Below are 24,939 nucleotides of genomic sequence, written 5' to 3'. Positions count from 1 at the left end.
GGGTATATTACGCGAGTCAATACAATTACAAATGGCCGACAAAGGGTTACGATCTACACTAATGAGTTTTTCAGTTTTTCATGAGACAGCCAACTCACCTGATCGGCTTCCGTTGACCTTAATACTATTCTTACCATAATTAGACCGAATGTGGGTGAACAACGCCGTTGAAGGTCAACGAGTTTGTCTGTACTTAGTATTTTCAGAGTCCCTGTCAAATATACATATTGTCGCTTGTCTCACAGTCTGTCAACCGATCAGTCTACCTATCCGTCTAAGTTTAACTTATCTGTCACCATGCTCACTGATTTATTCGCGTTATTAGCGTCTCAATGAGTGTCTGAGTGTGTATGTAGAATGAGATATGGTACCTGGTATATATGTCTCGGTTAGGATGGGTGTGGGTGTCAGTTCAGTCATTGTCTGTGTTGGAATATGGTTGGAATATGGTTGCCTGTATCAATTTCATGTGTGTATGGTTTCCGCTGTCTGGCTCTTCCTTTGATGCATGTGTATTTATATATATGTATTCCGACTGAAGTGGAACAATGCCAGATGCATAGGTTTGTTTGTTAGTTGTTTAACGACGCTCTCAGCTATATGTCTGTAAATAATCGAGTCTCGACCAGGCAATCCAGTGATTGACATCTTAAGCATCGAGCTACGCAATTGGGATAGGATGACATGCATCAACTAAGTCAGCGATCACCCGATCCCATTAGTCGCCTCTTACGACAAGAACAGTCGCCTTTTACGGCAAACATGAGTTGCTGAAGACCTATTTTACCACAGGTTAGATGTATAGGTACAGATATTAAGGTTTTTTTGGACTATAAACCCATTTACATTTAAGGGAATTCGTAGGTATTGATAAGGGTGTGTGCAAATTGAATCCCAGGTGAATGTGCATAAGTGAATGTTGTTTTACGTATGAATCAACATTGTAACAGCTACACCATGAAGACCCGTAAATAATCAAGCCAGGCACACCAGGGGTTCTTAACAGGAGCAATATCCCAGGTCGTCGGGACACAATGGAAATACCAGATGCTCATTTTACTCGGCTTTTGTGACATGCATGGCGTACTGGGGTCCTATTCTGTCCAAGAATCATCAGGTCCCCTGCATATATTGAATAGAAAGTGAACTGCTAGTAGGTATTTAAGTAAACTGGATTGAAACAATTTACAAATAAACACATCAAGTACAATAATGAACCTTGGAATTAGAATGTATTTAGATGAACAGGATGAAACAGCGAGGTACAGTTATGAATGATGAAGGTAGAAATGTTTTCAGGAGAACTGGTTTGAATCAGGTAATAATACACCATAGCTAGGTACAATAACGAAAGATGAAGGCACGCTTATCAGAAAACTCTATCAATGTAGAACATCACGACGATCAGAACACCAACCATACGAATAGATGCTACATGAACACATTCTCAAACTATTTAGTGCCCCTATAACATGACCACTTGACTTAAAAGACAGCAAACATGATGGCAAAGGGAAATTGATACTAATGATAATCACAGCTTCGTTGTTAATTGCAAACAGAAGCCCAAACGGAATACAACTGAAGGCTTGTTGAGCATGGGAAGATTAAATATGGAAATAAACTACCGCTGTAATTATTTCTAATGGAAATTCTCAAGAGTAAAATGAGCAACCTCAATAAGGCAATTATACGAGGCCATAGTCAGGCCGCTAAGTAAATGGGATGTCCATGCATCCACTAGGAAGGTACATATGTAAGCACGCGGCTAATTGGCTGTACAACCCAGGTAGTCTGTTAGATTAGTGAAGATGCTTTAAAGGAATCGTAGGAACGTGTATAAGGTTTGTGTAATATGTTACTTATTACTCAAAACGCCCACTGCATGCAACCATGTTTTAGCACATTTGCTCACCAATGTGCTGCATAATATACATGTACATGTCTTCCCGTCGTTGGTTTGCAGATCACAAAGTCAATGGGTGACATCGTTTGTTTTTATAAATATTAACACAACACGTCATAGACTTAGCAGAAGCGTGGTTTTGCTTCAAATAGTTTAAATGAAACTTATGTATGTGAGGTCTAAAAGGATATTTGTGAATACTAGTTAATCTTTGGACACAAGTCTTAGGTGCAAAAAGTGCAATTGGTCATTAACTAGCCGATATTTCAGAAGGGTTGACATTGTTTCTATTCGTCGGTGACATCATTTTCATTATTTTTGGATTTGTGTGTGCAGGTGATGTGCATGTGTCCGTGTTCATTTTTTATCTCTTATAACAGATGTGCAATGAAGTGTGTGATAACACCGAGATAATGGCGTTCAGTGTCGTTTGTCATGAGGCTATCAAAGTTCTTGATACCCAAACTACAGCCTTATCATTTAATATGACACACCTGGGATTTCACCACGTCCTCTAACTCATGACTCACACAACTGTTACATGAATCCCCAAACCATTGGTAAATCTGACCAAATAAACATTTTACCAATTCTGATTCTGTAACAAACAAACAACGTAGCGTTATGGGCAGCAAAAACATCGCGAACACGATGCTCAGATTCAAAAAATAATTCCTCTTTCGGTAAGAATCCATTATTCACATCAGATCAGCCATCAAGATAAAAATTGTGTTGGCATATTCTTAAAATATAATTTTAATAATATGTAACCACAATTATAACATTATAACATTACGAAGTGGCTATATATAAGAAAACAGGGCAATACTCTGTGTGTATCATGTTATGACAAAAAAGAAAGAGGAAACTAAGTTCAGATAACTAAACATGACTGTTGATATTGGAATCTTCACCATAGCCTCCAACGCTATCTATATAACACTTTGGACTACTTCTACTGATGAATGCTTCAAACACTCCCTGCAAATGTAACCATGATAACGCTCTTGTCTATTATCATACTGTCATTGTTCAGGAACACATTACTCAAAACTCTTCTCTTCTTCTTTGAAGACCACAAAGTGTGTTAAATCGGGCTGAAAATGGACCCAATAAATAATAAAATATATTACATGGTTTTTTTTGTAATTTTTAGAAAAGATTTTATGAAATTCAAGTTCTAACTAGTTTTCTCTTCCCTACTTTTGTATTGTCTACACAAATGTCAGGTGAGTTTGGTTCCCCATTAGAATTGTACACAGCAGTTTCACATGGACAGACAATCACGCTTGACAAACGGTTTGTTGTGTACTCAGTTAGAAGGTAGATGATCCTGTAAAACCACATTGTCCATGCTATTGTCATTATCATCACTTAATAATAAATGTATATGATCCGTCACTGTTGCCTTCCAAAATACATTCCAATCCTTCCAAACCCTCGTCCATCATCCCAAAACGCATTCAGTACACACTGCCTCGCCAAAAAACACCAACAAATGTTAAACTCTGGGGATCGTGAGTTTCAGATCAAACCTAGAATGTCTTTCAAGGGTTCTGCCAGAGACATGCGAGAATCTTTGTATTTTCATAATGCTGGATGAGAACAGGTGTTTGATGGATGCGAGTGCATGGTCTGCGTGTAGACCCTGCAGGGGGCAGATGCTACACACAGAATGCAAGGGCTTGCTATCAAACCAGGGGAGATCCTTAGTCAAAGAGTCTCGTCCCGCGGAAGATTCTAGAGCGCTATAACTGCTAAGTTGGACCCCGCTGCTAGCCTAATGTCAATATTGCTACTCGATATTATCTTCTCTATATCTATCTTTCTGAATCATAAACCCATATTTCTACTGAGGGCTTCCTGTTTGGGAGATGGGTTTACACCGCTGCAGGCGACTTCATCAGCCTTTGTATCCCCGTGGGATGGAGGGGTTTTAAACTGTGTTGAAGGTCAGCATAAACAAGCAGCATATTAACATGCCACATTGTACCTAGGTGGCAATGTTCTTGATGTCAGTATGAACTGGTCCTGATGGACATTCAGATTTGATATTTAGATGTCTGATGACGTATAATGCCAATTATTATAATGCCCTTATAATCGTTGCATCATACATAGCTGAGATGAATCATTATTCATTTTTTTATATTTTCCTAAAGGAATGATATATTATAAATAAATGAATTAGAAAATACAAAAAAAGAAATAAATGTAGAGTGAGTTTAAATCACTTCGGCAGTATTTCAGCCATATATATGGTGACATTTGATATACTGCAGCCTGCAAAAATACAGTTTATTAAGCAGTGATATATCACAAATGTATTTAGGAATAATAACTTGCATAATAATGCAGGGCATATATCGTTCAGTTATTATATTTATAAACTACACATATTGGAATAATGTTTCATAGGTGAGTTTCCGGTGATACACATATGTGTTTTATAATTTTATGGTAAAGTGCTTTGATAGAGATTCATCATTGAGCAATCTATCCTGTGTTCGCTACGATGTTATTATCAAATGTCTATTTTTGTCCCCGTGTAGTACCCCATAACACACAAAGATTCTTATAATAAGATTACTTCATGTCTTCTTCCCGCAACAGGGACGATATGGTCGCCATTAAAGCCTTCCCTCATCACGGGATTGATTCTGAGCAGAATTCAATGTGAAGCTCATACCTATCTTCTTCCTCCGTTAAGTTGCTGTATTGTTGTAGTTGCTAAAATCATCCTCTATCCCATTCAGTTCCGTTCATTTTCGCAACAGCAAAATAGGGAAACTGGAGGCCCCTTTTACAAAGCTGCTAAGGCCAAGACACTGGAATGCGTACTGTCAAGACGAGAAGGTACAACAGATTCTAGACTATGGACCGATGGTGTTTATAAACCACACGTGCAGACAATCACGGCAGCGAAGTGCCAACACATACATTCAGATAAACCACACACTCACACTATAGTCTGCCGTCCAGCCTTGAAGACAGACAAAGATTGTGTCAAACATGATCTTATTACCTAGCGATGACCATCTGACAACTATTAAGGAAAGAGAGAGGGTGGATTGCAGGATGTGAAAGTGAGGGAGTCTGTGGGCATAGTTTTATGGTGTCCATCCACTTCACCAATTTGTTTAACCCATAAGAGAGGTACATGTAAATAGGTGATCTGAATGTGCTGTGATAGACTGGGTTATCAAATGAGGTAATTAGGGCATGGAAGAGCCCACTCATGGATTACCTGGGGGACCAAAAATAACAAAAACATAGATGACACTACCCAAACGAGCAAGAAATTTGCAGTAACCTCTGCACTGTCTAGTACTCTTTTTGGCCGATTTGGGCCATATTACACCAATAAACATGCGACTGACACACTTCTATCATGTAACCATTTCCAAACAACAGCAGATGGTATTGCTGTTGTAACATTAGATTGTACTGATACAATGAACAAAGCATGTATATCACCCAAATAACGATCGCTCCTCGCGCGATGAATCAGTACAATCTGTCGGCTGGATTTCAATCAAACATAAATTGGAAGGATGAAGTAAACAAAGATAGATGTATGAAGCTCGCTGTCTGGGGTAAAGCGTTACTCTGGAAAAGTACTTATAGGTGTTTATTGTGTTACGTGTCAGGGTTTAAAGATCCCTCGGTCTGTATAAGATATGTGACTAGTGAAGTTATTACTGCGCTAAATTCTTCCACTGGCTGCCATTGGGTGTCAGTTATAGGAACTCGTTTTGAAGAAAACGGACGAAATATGAAAAACAGTTTCGCTTGTTGAGTGAGCGGTTGGGGTTAATGTCGCTGTTGACAATCCATCAGTCATATAATGTTCTCAGCTGAAGGTGGGAGGAAGCCCAACACGACTCGTAGATGTTAAACCTTTGATGAAAACAGGTGTGGTCCTGATGGTCCAAGGATCATAATCGAGGATAATTTTAGTTTCAAACCCAAGACTTGTGGGTCCTTCGTGAAAGTTAATTGCCTGGACTTAGACCACTGCCTACATGCGCCCTCCTCTTACCCAACTTGGGTCTTCATTGAAGAAGCCAAAGATAAAAGCTGTCTTAGAAGTTGTGTTGGTACACCAACATAGCCACAATACTCTGGCAAACTGGCAGCCCTGGCACATTTGATTCAAGTCATTAACAACATATAACATGTATCTGCTAACACAAATTTGGTAATATATAAATCGATGGGAAGAGGTTCACGATTACCAAGAACACGGAAACAATGTTTCAGATTAAGGATACTCATGACACAGAAGCAATTAGTCAGTTACGTAATTACACTCAGGGCACTAAATACAATGTCTAGACATAGAATGAAAATAGGCACCACACTGCAGAAAACAACAGCCCTTTCAGTATAAGAGTTATATTTGATACATCAGTGAATATATTATGCAGCTACGAATTGAGGATAAAAAATTCATTTTATACCTTCAGAACTTATCAGTCGACTGCATCGTAGTTCGTCCCGCTGATTCTTGTCTATTGATAGTAAAGCGACAAAACCCTTTCCACAATCCTAAAAAAGAATCTCTGCTAAGTGTATCGTTGTATATCAGATCAAATGAATATCGAGTATGCTTTTATCCAAAAATGGTTTTACAACCGATCTCATGTCCAATGGCTTAGGTACACTAAATATACTTAAACAAACGATATGATTAAAGAAACTGTAGAAACCAAATAACGCATCGACTGAGATACTGTCTACTAACCTGAACTCGTGGCTGCAACGACCAACACTCTGTGTGTAGATATATGCACTACATATCAGCGATATTGTTGGAAGGAATAAAACAAAGAGGCAGTACCATGCCAACATTTTATTCTAATTTGCTTAGTGTTGGGAAGTATGCAAGCACTCGCTGATCCATCCCCAGGGACATTGTCTGTAGCCCTTTTAGCTGACAAGAAACGAATAAATGGAACAACGCAAATTAGTTCCATTTTTATTACAAGCTTTCTAGAATATATCGATCAATAATTTCATAAAAATCCAAGAGTCACTATAGTTTTTACTCATTAAATTAAGAACCCCTGTAGACACGATAGCGACAGAAAAGCTGTTCCAGTGTTTCAGTGTGGATGTTGTTATTAAAGTTTAATATGTTTAGCAGTAGGTAGCGTGTCGTGACGAGTCGGCGGATTGTGTTAAATTTGTGACAGGCTGACGTTGAATCATGCATTGGATTTTCACAGAGCACTGTTACAGATGACAAAACGGCGCACAGAAGTTGTGATGAATGATTTATTCGACTTTTCAGAACAATTCGCCCATGTGTAGCCATTTGTGAGGTTATCCCTGATATTGAAGAACGCTTACGTCTTTTATTGATGCGCCGTGCACTGATGTTAACAGGCCATATCACAGTGTGTCAATCTAACACGGGAGGAAAGTCAAACGTGACGCAGGTTGTGAACGTTTTCTACTTTGGTTAAACAGGCCTGGTCGTGGTTAATGCTTATGTATAGCCATATGAAACATTCTGTAAGCCATATAAAACATTATGTAACTCCATATGAAACACTATGTTAGGCCATATGAAATAATATATTCATGGGTCATATGGAACTCTATGTATAGTCGCATGTGAGGCCATATGACACACTATGTAAGGCCATATGAAATTATATATTTATATATGCCTATGAACATTATGTATAGCAATATGAAACACAATGTATAACCACATGAAACACTATGTAAGGCGAAATTCTATGTACATGTGTAAGCATACGAAGCACAATGTATAACAATATGAGACATTATGTACAGCCATATGAAACAATGATCGAAATATGAAACACAATATGAAACACTCTGAGATCATACTGAGTGTATTATCAAAGCTCGAAAGAATACAAAATATGTAAAATAATTGTCATAATCTTTCGCCTAAGGCAACTGGGCCCCTGGTCGATACGCTGGTTCTATAAGTGGGAGGTTTTCTAAATGCACTGTTTACTTGTATGAAACGTAGGCTTCAAACACAGACACAATTCAACATAAAACATACATAATGCTTACTTTTCATCATTGATGCTGTCAATCGATTAATAATCTATACCCATTGTATATATCAAAGGGTCCAGGAAAATGGAATTGAGAAATTACATAAAAGATAGCAAACAATTCTTTTGTACAAAAAGAAAAGTTGTCGTTTAAACTGTAAATTGGAATCTCTTGTAGGTTCCTTTTTAATATTTGAAACAGATGAAATAACATCACAGCGTAAATAACAATCAACAATTTAGTTGATTCATAATTCAAAACCCCTCCGGCAGTGCTGTGTACATTTCTGTGTCAATAAAGTGGAAGAGAAATACGTGTTTTAGCTGATGCACACAGGGGCGTAGTTACGGTTGATGATGACAAACTCTGAAGCAAACTACAGAGCTTCGTTAATAGCTGGTACACAGAGGAGCTTCACAGAGGACATGCCAGAAATGCACACAAGTAATGGACGGCCAAGTCGATGTTGACTACGTTAGAACCACAATGGACGCTAAAATTACATTACTGGATGTTTATAGATGTGATGGACTTAAGTGTTTTGGCATGAAACAAACATTAGTTTAAGTCATGTTATCAAATGTCAACTCCTTCAAAGCAATATCATTACGTGACATGAGGTAATACCATTGGTCCCCCAAAATAGACCAATTTCATTATTTCTTTACACTATCATATTTCCTCGAATTTTAGTTCAAATGTTATTATCATGCTCGCGATGTTTTTCGGTAAGTGAAAATTTATCATAAAGTGTATCAGATGACAGAAATACGCTTTATTCCTTATTGGCTTTATTCTAATGCACTGCCTAAAGATCAGTCTTTTAATAGAGTATCTACAAGGATATTGGTGAGTGGCATCCACTGAGTTCTTAAATGTGTTTCAGGTTTCTTTTTAACTGTTGACTCTAATTTAGTGCTTAATCCCGTGCATCCATTATGAAATCAATAGACATTGCCTAAACTCACATTTATCACTGCCATGGTTTACATTCAGAAATGAGTTACTGTTTTAGAAAACCCAAAGACCAAACATTACCTCATTGCCCTTTCCATGTTTGTTTCCGTTTAATTTCACATATAAACATGCCTTTTAATCAGCTAAAACATCGACATTTCATCTTGCCATCGACACATCTGATCTGTCAACTTTGAAATGAGATAGCATATGCATTAAAGAATAGAAAACACACAGGCCAAATGTCACGTATGATAGCATTGTTTGGTGACGCACAAAACACTCATCAGAGGCCTCTAGGAGTCCCGGGTATACATCAGCATTAGTCTAGAGGACATAATGAGAAAACTAAGTATCCCCTTTATGCATCACAGGATAATGTCAGCAAGATGTGGACCGGCCCTCTTGAGCCATCACCATAATGGATGTTGGTCTGAACAGCTGATCGATGTCGCAGGAGATGGCAACTTTGTAAAGGTAAATAATAGACACTACAGACCATGATGCACGAGACAGTTTATCAAATGACCGATGGACAAGCAGCCATCAGAATCCGAGTTTTCGTAGCAAGTTTCCTTTTAAAATTTCTTGATACTAGTGACAGTAAACCTAAAACGGTGCGTTTATAATTCATTGATTTTTCACTGAACTTGTATGATTTCACCAGTCTGTGCGAACCGATTTCTAGGTTAACCTGGGTTCAATTTGGACGTCACCTCGCAACAGAGGCAATAGCCTTTGGTGAAACCTCTGAACACAGGTTTGTTGCTGCCAAACCAAGTGTCACACCCATGACGATTCTGGCTTTTGTAACGACGACCAGTACATGCTCACATGGCAAATTAATGGAGCCTAATAAGAACTGCGGTTCCTAATAGACTACATGGTCTCAACTCAACCTTCACACAAACTTCAACATTGATCAAAAGAGTTGAAACACGAAACCGACTTGCAGATAACTGGTCTCTGTAACCTTTTACTTTCCTTCAAATATGTCGTGAAGAGATGCAACTATACCCTTACAAAGAACATATCTGTAATGGATATAGCTACGATCATGTTTTTATTCAGAACGCTGAAGGAAAACAATCATACAAATAGCTTAGATAAATATCAAACGACAACCATGAAATGTGCGCATGTGCACGTCTCCATGAGGCTGAAAAACAAGCCCAGATTATATTTTAATGATTTCTTTCGTACAACCATGTATTGTTGGGAAGAAAACCGAACCTCAAAGGACTTCAAATATCTATGTTATATTACAAACACGCTTTCAGGAGCAATAATCAATAATTCCATCCGGAATTGTCCATAAATATGATAGTCCTCACTTAACCGTCTCAAATTGAAGACAGATTTTATTTAAAAGCATTCAGACGGCCCTACAATGCGAAAATTGATCCTGGCATAAAATATCAAAACTCGTCAAACAAAACGACATAAAAACATTACGCCTTCGGCTCAAATGTGAATCTCCGTTGTTATAATGATCAATTCACCCATTTGAGACAAGAGAGAAGACTGATTCAAGAAATTGAAAAGAATACGTATTAAAATTTTACAGCTATGTTTTGTCATCTGACAAGAATCAACACTATATTCTATCAACACTAGGGCCATCTACCACACGAGGGCAACGGTAGTAGTGTTTAAGTAACTTTCTTAGAGGTAAGCTTAATGCTAAGATCATACGTCTATGCGCTGACAAGGTACTTCTGTATCCTTGAAGTGGTGGATGATGTGTGCTTCTTGATGTCGTGTTGATGCAAGTACACGCAGGTCAACCAGCACCAGTGTAGATACAACGGAACACTGCATATGCAATCACCTCACTCGAATTCGATCAAATGCCGTGTCCCTAACTATAAGTAATAGACGTCGCTTCATATCACCAGCAATGCATGTCCTCGTTCGTAAACATCATTAACATCAACTGGCATCGTGATCAAGTAATCGATGACTGTCATTACCCGACCAAGCCACACCATTGGAATGATATTCAACATGCATGTTTTACGCCTACTAGAACGCGCATGCTGCCTGTAATCCCTTTATACCTATTGCCAAAAGAAATGTTCAAAGGAGAATTAAACAGAACATAGGTTTAATTAAACCTGTTTTTCAGACGTAACGGTAGGTAATGTCTAAACCTGTATCATACGTGAAGAGTCACCATGACCACCGGAGTTGGGTCAGCGTAACCTAAACAAAATCACGTTTATGACTGAAACTAATTTTTATTTATTTGTTTTTGCGAAGTGTGCTTTAATCATTGCAAAGTATGGACAGCATTAACGAGTATGGTGAGTTTTCAGCTTTGAAAGATGTCGTTCGTTGGAGTGCGTCTCCATATATCCTTTGATGTCAGTGGTTTTGTAGATCAAGGAAGCACGTGTAGCTTACTGTCTGTATCCTGACAAAACAAATCAATTCAGTTCATTTCATCTCTTATAGAAGTAACAGCGTGCGCCTACAAACGCAGTTGTACCCAAAAAGCAGAATACGAAATGTTGACTGAGTAATATTTAATTACATTCGTTAAAAGTGTACAAGCTAAAAATAAATTTCGTAGATAAAGTCCTTAATATATTTATGTTTAGAAAATGGGACCTAAATATTGCTTTCCAATCTCGAATGTGTAACTTATTCATTTTAATACTGAGAAACCGTGTCTATGAAGCATGCATATGGATTTGTCTAATGTCTAATTAAAAAATTCAAATCTGAATTTGCACATTTGATCAGGGTTTCTGGCAAATCAGTGACGATGTTTCGTGATCTTGTTACGGCACGGTCAAGGTTCTCCATTGATCAAGTTGAGAGAGTTGGATTTGCATATCAGTGCTCCTCACTTGCGTTTGAAAGATGTTCTAACAAAATCTGTTATAAGAGAATTAAAGTTTGATGTCTCAAGATCAATTTGGTATGATTTTCTTCAAATGTTGATCATGCAGTGAAGGGAACGATCCATGAGAACAGAAGTCGACAACTGTCTCCGCGATCCTGATCAAAACTACACAAAAATAATTTCCGTCAGTACAGATAATCTATACGTCCTCGTAACTTAATCTCTACATTTTATAGAAGTGTGCTTACACGTATTTCCCCTGCTGTCATATTACAGAGCTTTGAAATCTTGTAAAACGCCTTCGGTCATTTCACACAAATTTTAACGACAGTCGTGACGTGGGTTTCTTCTTCCGTATCCGTTCTGATGTACCGGAAGTGGTTGGATGTAAAATAAGATTTCCGGAAAGACCTAAAGGTACTCCGAGTCTACGCTTTTTAGTCTAATGTATCTTACTTGCCTTAAGGGAACGACTTGCGTTAGTTTCGCAGACTGAATATTCAAACAGTCGGATAAATATCCCATTTCTCCTAAATATCATGTTTGTTGTACTGTGACAACGTCAGTTCGCGTTACCAGACTCATATTAACCATTTCTTAATGTCATGTAAAGAATTGCATTCCGTACTTATATTTATACATGCAACATAAGCTCATTTAAGTAATGAAGGCGGCGGTCCGGTAGCCTAGTGGTTAAAGCTTTCGCTCGTCACGCCGAAGGCCAGGGTTCGATTCCCCACATGGATACAATGTTTGAAGCCCACTTCTGGTGTCCTCCGCCGTGATATTGCTGAAGGCGGTTGAAAACTCTCTCACTCGCTGAAATATGAGGCGCCGTGATATAACTGAAACACTGTTTAAAAGGACGTTAAGCCAACTCTGAAATGAGTCACACAAAAACGTTAGCGTTTCCTAAATCCACAAATCTTTCGACTAAAATCAGTGATGTTTAGACAGATATTGAATGCAACGCATAATTTATTTTCTGGAGACAATACTTATAGATCTTCACCCTGTTCTTTCAAACAGTGCATCAAGACGTTGGTGGTAAGCAAGTGTCTGACCATAAGCTGTCTGAAACAATGCCAAAAACCCGCGACACTTGTTCATGTCTCTTATCAATAAAGTCTCACGGTGAAATTTAAATTGAAGGAACTTGAAGCTACAACATCAATGACTCATCGTCATCTGAAGAAGGAAGAGAGTTTTTGTTTCTTATCGGGAAAGACAGACGAGGCGATAGAGCGAGCTATTTGCTGGGATTGCTGCTATGAGCTTTGGTCTTATCAGGAGCTGATAGGTGCCGTGTCAGGTAGATGGAAGTCTGGGGATGACGGATAGAGAGACGCACAAACGATTTCATTGACAACATACTTCTTAGATTGTTATATTATTTAAACGTTTTAGACATAAGCGTTCCTGTATAAGTGGCAATATTTGAGTTGTTGAAAATAAAACAGTTTCTGTTCTTGATCACCCCTCTGGGAATGAGGACAGAACAGGCCCCGGTGCTACATTCCAGTGTAAAAAGCAGGATTGCAGTGTGAAACCTTGTCTCTCGTACGTTGTTCGTGCTGCCCACCAAGGGTTTTTCGGCTTCAGACATTTTGCATTAATATATTATTGCCAATATTAACGTCAAATAACATTTTCACACTCACTATGATCAGCTTAATAATCATAAATCTCACTCAAGTACCGTTATATCAAAGTGACGTTCAACTCGAAGGTGAAGGTCGGGTATTAATCGTTTGTTACCGTTTGTGGCGTCTTTGTTTCAACTTGATTTATAACTAGCGTCGTATACACTTTTCACTTTTCTACAAATAATTAAACAAGGATTGCATAAGTTTCAAGAAACATTTGACCCCCGAAAATGAACAGTGTATTGAACCCACGATCATAGGTTTCTGTCACGCCTGTGATCGTGCCTCGGCGAATTGCGGCTCCTTTGACGGCAGGGCCACCTGTACCCTCTGAGTCTACTGAATTATTGCTGTTGTATTAGCTTCGTGAAACATACCATGTTCACTGATCACACGAAGTAATAGAAATATCCGTTAGTTAGTGAAGACGTTCTTCTACGACAAGAAGATCTATAATTATTGGTATGAATGAAATGATAGTTCACACGCATGGATTTCCACAACCCATGAAAATTGAGCAATCTTACATATGAACACACACATACTAAGCCACGTCTGACTATGATATCCAAGGTGTATCTCAACACCATTTCACGTAGCGAGACGAACTTGTCAAAACGTTCTAATCAAGAATCCACTTTATGTCAGTAATGATTACCCATACAAGAAAATTGATAAGACTTGAAATATCCCAGGCCATGTGGACTTGGTCTAGACATACTCATATCTGTAATTGAAAATGATCTCCTCTTCCACACAAACTGGATCTTATCATAATGATTATGTGGACACAACTTGGAACCTAGCCTTAAGCCACGCACCTGCTTGTAAATTACCATGTGTTATGGGGTTTCTTATCTTACCCTTGTTTAAGGGTAGTTACAGGGCATACTTTCATCACAAAACAACTTTATAACGAGACAAGTGTTCCTTGTCTATAGCAAAGGACAATGCGAATACTCAACGTCTGCATGTTGTAAATTACAGAACAAAAGTAAATAGTTTTATATTGTTTGAGATTTGGACCCGTGTAATGATGATCACAACGCTATGGTATACTCTTTATCGAAACTGACTTCAAAGTATTTAGAGGGATGTTTGGGTTGGCACCGAATGCATCGCGAATTTAGACCTGACGATACGTGGACTTGGGTTACCCAGCCGCTAATCGGTAGGGCAGGATAAGCAGGGGTGATCATGTCCTGGGTAAGCATTGGTGATCATCTCCTGGGAGAGCAGAGGTGATCCTGTCCTGGGGAAAAATGAGTGATCCTGTCCTGGGTAAGCATGGGTGATCCTGTCCTGGGTAAGCATGGGTGATCCTGTCCTGGGTAAACATGAGTGATCCTGTCCTGGGTAAACATGAGTGATCCTGTCCTGGGTAAGCATGAGTGATCCTGTCCTGGGTAAGCATGAGTGATCCTGTCCTGGGTAAGCATGGGTGATCTTGTCCTGGGTAAGCATGAGTGATCCTGTCCTGGGTAAACATGAGTGATCCTGCCCTGGGTAAGCATGGATGATCATGTCCTGGGTAAGCATGGGTGATCCTGTCCTGGGTAAACATGAGTGATCCTGTCCTGGGTAAGCATGGGTGATACTGTCCTGGGTAAGCATGGGTGATCCTGTCCTGGGTAAGCATGGGTGAGCATGTCCTGGGTAAGCATGAGTGATCCTGTCCTGGGTAAGCATGGGTGATCCTGTCCTGGGTAAGCATGAGTGATCCTGTCCTGGGTAAGCATGGGTGATCCTGTCCTGGGTAAGCATGAGTGATCCTGTCCTGGGTAAGCATGGGTGATCCTGTCCTGGGTAAGCATGAGTGATCCTGTCCTGGGTAAGCATGGGTGAGCATGTCCTGGGTAAGCATGGGTGAGCATGTCCTGGGTAAGCATGGGTGAGCATGTCCTTCGAAGGCATGTGAGCAGAACATGGGTAAGCACAAAAACTGGTTCATGGTAACAGCATGTTGTTAGTCGGGACACATCGAACATTGAGAATTTCACGCAAAAATGGCGCAATGAGTATCACAATACATATCACATCATGACTCATTACTAATAAGTATTCATACCTGAGGTAAGTGTATCGTAAGTGTATCGTAAGTGTATCGGTAGGGTGTATTCAGGATAAACCGAAGTTAAACCCAGTGTAATTCCGGATAGTGCTTTCTGGCGGACAAGATCGTTAGTTATCAAAAGTCTGGTCGACGGTTCGATATACTCGACTTCGTCATATCAGGAATGACACTAAATTATCATAAAACAATGACATCTGAGAAATAATTATGTAGATGAGTAATACCGAGGGAAACTAAATTTGGCACGACAGTGGTATTAAAGACAAATTTAAAGATATTAGTTAGAAACGTGTCTTAATTCGAGATAGACATCAAACTTCGACATAACCGAATTTTGGATATTCAGCAGATTTTTCTCCAAAATAAATCCAGAAAAAAACATGTTTTAAACATTAACATTATTTTTCACGAACTATATATAACACACTTGCTGATAACCCTTCCCTCGCAGTGACGAGTACAACAGATAGCCGTTATAATGCCCCACAGACCAGATTCATCGCATAACTCGCTCAAACGAGATGTCAGGCCGTCTTAACCAAACGGTACACATTCAACCATATGTTCTTCCTCTCGAGCAAATAATAATGAATACAGATTAGAATACTACCACCTAATACAACGTGCATAGTCCGTGTCAAAAACGGAAAGCAGTTTAACAGACACGCTGTATTGACTGGGATGGTATATGATCTCTATGTCACACCAGCCTAGTGACACTAAATGGGCATTCGCGTTCAGCTGTGATATTTGGGTAAATGTTCACCTGAAAAGGCAAACAATAGTTTTTGGAAGTTTGGCACGCTTAGCAGAGCCAGGGGTGTTGTGTATTGATTACAGGTGAATACACAGAAAAAGGTAAATAAGACAGGGGTAAATGTTGAGGACACGAAGGGGACATGGAAGTCACATGACTGAATGTGAAGTGATGTTGAACGCCGTTTGGTTCGCACACTGCGCATTGGGATTCGAACTCTGGCATTTTGTATGACGAACGAACATTTTAACTTAGGGAAATGAAAGTGGAATCAATTATTAGAGTGAGTGAGTGAGTATGATTTTACGCCGCTTTTAGCAATATTCCAGCAATATCAGGGCGGGGGACACCAGAAATGGGCTTCACACATTGTACCCATGTCGGGAATCGAACCCGGGTTTTCGGCGTGACGAGGGAACGCTTTAACCACTAGGCTACCCGACCGCCCATCAATTATTAGAAGCAAGGAATATGCTGTTTTCTAGGACAACCATGTGTATAAACACAATAAGTATACATAGTGAAATCTCTCTTGTCCGGACCCCGCTAGTCGGGACAATCACTTTTGGGAACGTCTACTTATATACAAAGAAACACCTTCCAATACCCATGACACCTGCTAATCCGTAATGTTTCACTAAAGGGTGCCATCCGGATTAACAGGGTTTTATTGTACCATACTTTATCGATATTTTTTTCTATTTTCATCTGCCATTTGCATGGTCTGGAACTAAATTTGTTACTCAGACCCTGTGATTTGAGGTCAGCTGTGCATGAGCCAAACACGGAATTATTGAACACTGGAGCTGAACATTTTGTCATTGACAGAACTGTCATAAAATGCTTCTCGGATCCCATTATCTGCAAATAAGATGTAGGTTTTGTGCAGCGGATAACGATATTCAACCCTGATCATGGCAATTACTCCAGGAATGGATTTCACACATTGGAATCGAACTCGAGTCTTCGGCGTGACGAGCGAACGCTTTAACCGCTAAGCTTACGCGCCGCCTCTGTACCTTAGCGAACACGCAGCGTGGTGTCGGGGCGAACCTGCTCATACGCGTATGTAAGGTTTAACACGGGGCGCGTGGGAACTTAGACAGATGAAAAGTTCAATATATCCAACTTGGAGACAACCAAAGCCCAGTAAAGATATATTTAACAAGTTGCAGTTTACAGATTGTTGCAGGGATGACGTCATGTGTCTTTTGTATAAAACATTGGCAATCTGAACTCATCTTTATGATCAACTTGAAACGAAAACCCTCACACTTGTCTTCTTCAGTTCAATTTATCGCGAGACCTGGATATAGATAATAATTATTCACACGGACTACCAAACATCCGGCTGATATGAACTTGAACTTTGACTGATAACTGTTATCATATCTAAGGGTAGCAGATAACAATTGACACCATTAACCTATGGAGATGATATTTGCCTTAAAACATGTCTTCATATGTTTCCGTTTAAACAAGCATCACGACAAGGCGTCAATGGTATTTATTCACAGACATATACACCCTGCCTCTTCACTCTCTTAAACATAAAAACAGTGATTTAATCATCGGCGTTTCTTAACAAGCTTTTAGTTCGGCTAAAAATCTTACGCCCTTTCCGACAATGGACGCAGTGCTTTTGTAAATACCGCCCGGGCGGGCATGATATGAACGGCAATAACGCAATTCTTAGCGTGGTTTGTATGAATAAATAATGTTCAAAGAGTCATGGACGGCCACTGTCAGACTTCTAATAACACGTAAGGGCAACGGCAACATGATTTATGTATGATACTATCACCAACAATTGCGTCTCTCGGACGGTTTGTATGTTTAATGTTGTGTGCATTCACCGGCGAATCAAGTCGTGTATGCCTGGTGGGATCCCCCGTTTGTAATTCTGGGAATGATATTACTGAAGTGTTTTCTTCCCGAGAAGGGGCAATATGTTGCTGCAAGTAATACGCCAACTGGCGACTTTGTGATATACTGGTCGTTACAAATAAAGGTACACGTGCAAATATTGAAGAGCGTTAAGGCTACGGAAGTTTTATATGTCATCATACCATCACCACCAAATAATATCCTGCGTTTTTAAAAAAAGACTTCTTTTCAAAAGAATCTTCTTCGAGGTAGTGATGTTATATCGAACAAGTGCGTTTTTTAGTTGAGCAATGAATTCAAAACATAACTCGGATAGATAGTCTAACCATGCGAATAGTGTAAACAAGATACTTCTGACTTAAGAAAACATGTTTTACGGTCAGTGGATGACTTGTTAAACGTCTACTCAGCCACTTTGAAGCCACTTTGAAGCTGTGCTCGAGTTATGTTGTGTAATGATATCAAAACTCGGGAGTCTCTCGTCCTGGTCACTACCTCGAACTAAATAACATGTATTTCGACCTGGTTTCCTGTCGAAGTACTTACAGTCTCGGCTATAGATTACATACTCAAATTAATACCGCTATGTCGACAAAGACGGATATGTCGAACACGCTTATCTCGAAAAATCTAACTTTGAGCTACTACGTGGTAACTAGATATGAATGTGCCTTATCAGTGAAATAGATCTAGGGGATCGCTGGAATGTTTAACACTGCAAACACTAAATACTTCCTGACAGGTTATCATGCTGTAGAATACAATATATCTAAAAGTCCAACAACAGTACACTTTATGACTAGTCGTATCTACTGTTATTGTATAAATACTTATATAAGTTAATTTACAGTCAAACGAGCTATAAATCTCCCGACATAGAGTAATAATTTACCTATAATGTGTATACTGTTTGTAACCGATTATATATGTGTGGGCGTAATGGATGCTAAATGCCATCAACTCAAATCATAAGATGCTGCATACATGTATATCATGTGTTTACTGTTACAGGCGAAATACACGAATTTACACTGTGGTTCACGGGCTTCTATAATAACTTACATGTGCGCGCGCGCGAAATATACACGTGACATAATCTTTGTGGCCAATGTGATATATATGGGTTTACTGTTACAAATGAAATACACAATAGTCATGCACTATAATGTTTGAGGTTCACGCGCTTAAACAAAACTCGATATATATAGGTTCACTGTTAAAAACGACATACCCATGTAATATATTGTTTGTGGTTCACGTGCTTAAACAAAACGTGTTATATACAGGTTCACCGTTACAAACGAAATACACATGCAATATGTTGTTTGTGGTTCACGTGCTTAAACGAAACATGTTATATACAGGTTCACAGTTACAAACGACATACACATGCAATATATTGTCTGTGGTTCACGTGCTTAAACGAAACGTGTTATACTCAGCCACTTTGAAATACACATGTAATATATCGTTTTTGGTCACGTGCTTAAATGAAACGTACTATGTATGGGTTCACTGTTACAAACGAAATACACATGCAATACATTGTTTGTGGCACAAGTGTTTACAAGAAACTTGTTATATATAGGTTTACTGTTACAAGCGAAACACACATGACATACTGTTTGTCGTGCACGCGCTTCTAAATGATAGCAGTGTGTTGGAGATCAACACAAACTTCATGCGTGAATCATGAGCTACATACAGGAAGGTCTAACTACGACGACGTTCCTGCATTAAACGCCATAGTTACAACCACGTGTGTTTCTATCAAGGCTCCCATCGTGGCTATGAGTAAGCACTTGTGGCTAAACTTTCAGTCATAGCTGGGTCTGTCGATACTGCATTATGTACTCACATGGCGTCACAGTCCGTGGATAAAGCGCTGTTAATCTCCATATTTAACTCCGTGCACAGGTACGTACTCCACAACAACTTCCCACTTCCTGCATCCGGGCACTACAGTGACGTAATCCACGTGCAGGGCACAAGCACACGCGCACACACCTTCCTCTCTCACCACTGAGGTTGTGAGCGCGGCTGGCTGGCTGGAGCGCCGTGTATTACACAGAGCGGATCTCTCTCACCTGTGCCGCTTGCATCGAGTAGATTAGCTGCGTTCACTGCTCAGGTAATCACAGACCGCGTGACGCTCATTGACTGCGGCATGTCAATGATTGACGGACAGGTTCGCCGGGTAATTCAGACAGACGGGACGATAAACAATGCTTGTCCGTATAAGAGCACATAAAAGGCTTGTAATGAACTGGTGTTGTCTCTTCACTCGCCGATGTGAAATACTTCCTTGTTATATATATATACAGAGCCAAGTCATCCGTCACTGAATGGTGTGGGGTATGATTTCTCACAGGTGTAGCCAACAGCGGAATAATCAATTCTCCGTCCAATTCAATATTGCCACTCACTACCCTGCAAAGGGTAGTATTTTTAGCTGTGAAGGAAAAAAACGTCCCAGCTCTGAGGCATTCATTTGTTTTGGAAAGGTCAGGTTGAGTTATTATTGGTAAGGTCAGAATAAATAAGCAGTAAATAAGTCCAATTAGGCACACTGAGATATGCAATCCAGCGACGAATATTAACACAGCGCTAAATGTGTATCGGGGAATTATCCATAATGGCAGCAAACAAGGGATATTGAACTCAGCATTACAAGAGAGAGATTTCACTCGAAGAATTACTCCCATGTAACTGATGAAAATGGTTAGCCATGATATGGCTAATGGTCTTGTTCGCATGTTCCGCTGGTCCATAAAACTCGCCTGCAGCCAGGAGAGCCCAGTCCTGTGATGTGTCTAACACTCTTGGATGATAGAATTCACGTTTCAGACAAAAAACAGACAAACAATCGCATGACGAGTAGGATCAGTTTTAAAGGAACCGGACAAGTTCTGTTCATTCATCTGGAAGCGGGATTGCCCTGAGAGCGGATGTGAGACAGCTCTGGGTACTCAAAGGTGGCGCTGACATCATTCAGATATCTCTCATGTCTGTTTTGATATTTATGGCCAGTAAGTGTTTTATCAAGCTTACACTACAGTCCTCGTAAATAACGAAACTGGGATCCAGATATCAATGCTTGTGAAGTAGTAGGCTAGAATAATATGACCCATTTTGGTGCACAGCAATCTCAACAGTACAGTACATTAAAATCTATCATTTAATAAAATCCAGTCACCATCAATCCCTGCCCGATAGTCAAAAACAATTCCTTGTCTGAGGAAATGATTCACCCTGTTTGTGATAGCCTTCTTATAAACCAGACCTTTGTGGTTTTGTCGGTCTAAACTCGTGTTATAAATATGTGACTTTAACAAAAAAATTCTTTTAGTTATAGAGAGGGGGGGGGGGGGTCAGTTACAGAATTATGACCCTAGTTTAGACCGACGTATTGATAAAACCACTAAAGAAACATTTAAAAAGGTACATAGTTACACTTTCGCGAACTGGGCAGAACAACATAATAACGTTCGTTTTATCTTTACAAAAAACAATTCTTAAAAGACCTTACATATTTTGGTAATGAATATAAACATGTCATATTTTCGTTATTACAGGCATATCCATTTCTGTCCCTGGCCCTCCAGATTGTTGATTACACATGCACTTATAATGATGTACGCTTTAAGTGCCTACGTTGCGCCCTAAGTGTCTCAGAATGTGGCAAAGTAGCGTTAAATTAACCATAGCCTGATTGGTAAAAGCTTAAAACTAGAGAATATAAATCACATTTGATAACTCAGTTACCGTCAACGATCATCGTTGTGTCCATTTCCCTTCACTTACGTCAGCATAACAAAATAAATATACTGTAACACTTCAAAATCGCAGCGTCTGATGTCTGTACATACCAGTGAACAATTAAACGGTTGTTTCATGCTAATAGAATAGGGTTTAAACTTTTGGACTTTTTATGAATGCGAGACTCACGTTCACATGTAACCAGTGTACCATGGAACCTGTATAAACAATTCGATTTCGGCTAAATAATCTATGCACATAAACAGTAGCCTAAGTCCGGCATTACCATTATTCACTTTGTTAAAACCGATTTCGTTATATCCCAAGTTGTCTGTTATTTCATATTTGTTAACGTATCAAGCATATTCACTCTATATACAAAGATGTGATTGCTTGTAGGATGGAACCATTCTTCCCTTGACCCCAACCACATATCCACCTAGGATTAAACAACTGCAGACATCCTCCATTTACATATTCCTGGAGCAGTCTCTCCTTTGTGCGGCCTTTCAGATTATATCATCGAACATAGACTATGCGTGGGTTGCTCATGGTATCAGTCTCTGGTTTGTCTTACCTAAAGTCGATAATTTATAGACCGATGCAATAGTATTGCGGTGTAATACAGTCTGTACAAACTAGATTAGGTATGTGGGTTTTTTTAGCTAGCGCTTACGAAATGCAAAAGTACACAACAGCTATATACAAGACATCTGTTATTTATTTATGTATAACCAGTTTATCATAGCTGTTGATAAAACGACACGAAGTCATTCTGGATCATTGCATCCATCTGGTTACCTAGGCAACCGTAACAAAAATAAAATACACAAAGCATTCAAGTAACGACGGTTATGCCACGAAAAACACACACGCGAATCACATGTAAAAAAACAAGGTCAAATGCAAGAAACCGAGAACTGCGCATCTTAAAGCGCGCACTCCAGAACGCAAAGTGAGAATGAGATTTTCATGAGTATTCAGATTTAGGGCTCGTGCGTGTTATAGACGTCGCCCTGGACTATATTTCCACTGTCAATGAAGAACGCCAACGTTTAATGGCTGTTTAAAAGAGACACTTTCATAGCTGGATCGCGATCTAAAAATAACTCTGTCGTAATCTTTAATTTGAACTTAAAATCCCATCGGGAAACCTAATACCCTGGACAAGAAGAGTGGCACGTGGACTCGATGCGCGGAATTGATTCACTGCACAATAAAATGCCTCAGGCGCTGAGGGGAATATGTTGAATCCAATCATGATTATGTTAAATATGTATATTTCATGATCTCGTCTTGCGCACGCTTGTGCACAACAGAGAACCATCCATTTTATGTGTAATTTGTTTTTTAGACCAGTGATTTTTATGTCAAGAATTATTCGTTCCCGTTATTTTGCAACAGTTGAACTACAATCAGTTGCAATTTTGTAAATTTGAAATTCAGTTTAATATACAATTCAAAATCATATATTAATATATTAATTAACAGATAATATATTAATACATTTGTATAGTTTGCTCCTTGATATTTATATCATGGTATACGTCTGAGACCTGCATCACTTCGGGCTTTCCTCCCACATCAGACTGAACCGCCGTGATAATAGCATTAACATGTTCAAAGCGGCGTAAAATCCAACTCACTCACTCACTCATCATTTCTATCATACAGAATACTTATGATTTAATCAGATTTTAAAAGAAAAACGGTTCTTTATAATGAACGACATGACAACAGACTAAAACAAGTCATATCCAATAACTTATATTAACTTTTTGGATATTTTAATCAACTGAATTGATTTTCCCGGGAGTTTTAGGACTTAGTAATCGAGAACACAGACTGACAAGTCATTTTCACTTAAATACGTTGTTTCTTTTTTGTGCAGCTTTACAATATTTTTAATTCCACAACACGCTTCATAACCAAGCTGCTTTTAGCTGATTTAAGACCCAGTTATTTTATCAAACATACCGTTACCCCCAACAGCTGTCACGTGACGTCCAAAGGGACCAATTATAATCGATCACGTGTTTTCAAACTCGCATCTGGAATCAAATCAGGTAACATTGTCTGCTGGATCAGCATGATTGATCGACCGAACTTGGTTCCATTCAGCTCGCCGAATCTGTGACTTCCCCACTGAGTGTCCTTATAAATCGAATAAACATTCAATGTATTCTTTTTAGCGTGTGGAAATCATCAACGATTACGACACGCACCACGATTGATGAGTTCTAACGAAATTGTCCATATTGCAACTGGTGCAGAGAGGATTACTGCGAGTTAGTGCCATCGAGGGATGGATCACTCAGTTCGGCGCCGACATAAGAAATAGGACCATTTAATCACCAGACACACATGACTGTGCTCCAGGTGATAGCTCTGTTGTATGGGGAAAGTATCATCTTTGGTGAAAAAGGGTTTTGTGATTGACATACACACCGACAGTTATTGGCAGACAGTTACTGGCAGATAGAGGCATGTAAAAACAAAGATGACGATGGTTAGTAGATTAATGAAGGAAATGATTGCAGATGCTCTGTTTGTGGGTTGTTTTACGGGGATGTATGATCAACGTTCCATGACCTTGGAGAACGAGGAAACTCACCGCTCGAGTCGGATAGATAGACAGATACATATATATTGCTGGGATCCATATGGATGAATGGGTGCATGGGCAGATAGAGCACCCCCCCCCCCCCCCCCCCCCCTCTGTATCCGCCCATGTGGTGGATGGATGAATGGATGGAAGGATAGGTGGAGATGGATGGATAGATAGATGGATGTAGATAGATAGATAGATAGAGAGACAGGCAGGCAGACAGGCAGACAGATAGATATTGCTGGGGTCCATATTCACCGATAGACACATACATCAGATCTTATCTATTTAGAGACATCCGACTGAGCTGAAACCTTAAATGGTTTGAGTATTATATTTCTCAATGAACAATTTACATTATCGGGTTCAGTAAAACAGTGTATATGAATACATAATCAATACCCGTGACTCGTACATTCGACACATATCCCCAGCAATTACAACAATCA

At 39.4% G+C, this 24,939-nt stretch overlaps 1 protein-coding gene across 5 annotated transcripts in view; it reads right to left on the bottom strand.

The window, feature by feature from the left end:
- The window catches only part of LOC139452339 (endothelin-converting enzyme homolog), a 237,480-nt gene that overhangs the window by 56,046 nt on the left and 156,495 nt on the right, over positions 1 to 24,939 (bottom strand). Inside the window, exon 1 of one of the 5 annotated variants that reach the window (XM_071233780.1) lies at positions 19,982 to 20,521. The exons of the other annotated variants lie outside the window; for them this stretch is intronic. Coding sequence (XP_071089881.1) covers positions 19,982 to 20,022 — 41 coding nt within the window. The 5' untranslated portion in view covers positions 20,023 to 20,521. Of the gene's footprint in view, positions 1 to 19,981; positions 20,522 to 24,939 lie in introns of those variants that run through there. 5 annotated transcript variants of the gene reach the window in all.

Source organism: Haliotis cracherodii, unplaced genomic scaffold (assembly GCF_022045235.1).
Source record: "Haliotis cracherodii isolate W230 unplaced genomic scaffold, xgHalCrac1.p SCAF_9, whole genome shotgun sequence".
NCBI classification, from domain to species: Eukaryota; Metazoa; Mollusca; class Gastropoda; order Lepetellida; family Haliotidae; genus Haliotis; species Haliotis cracherodii.
This window is presented reverse-complemented; position numbering and strand designations above follow the sequence as displayed.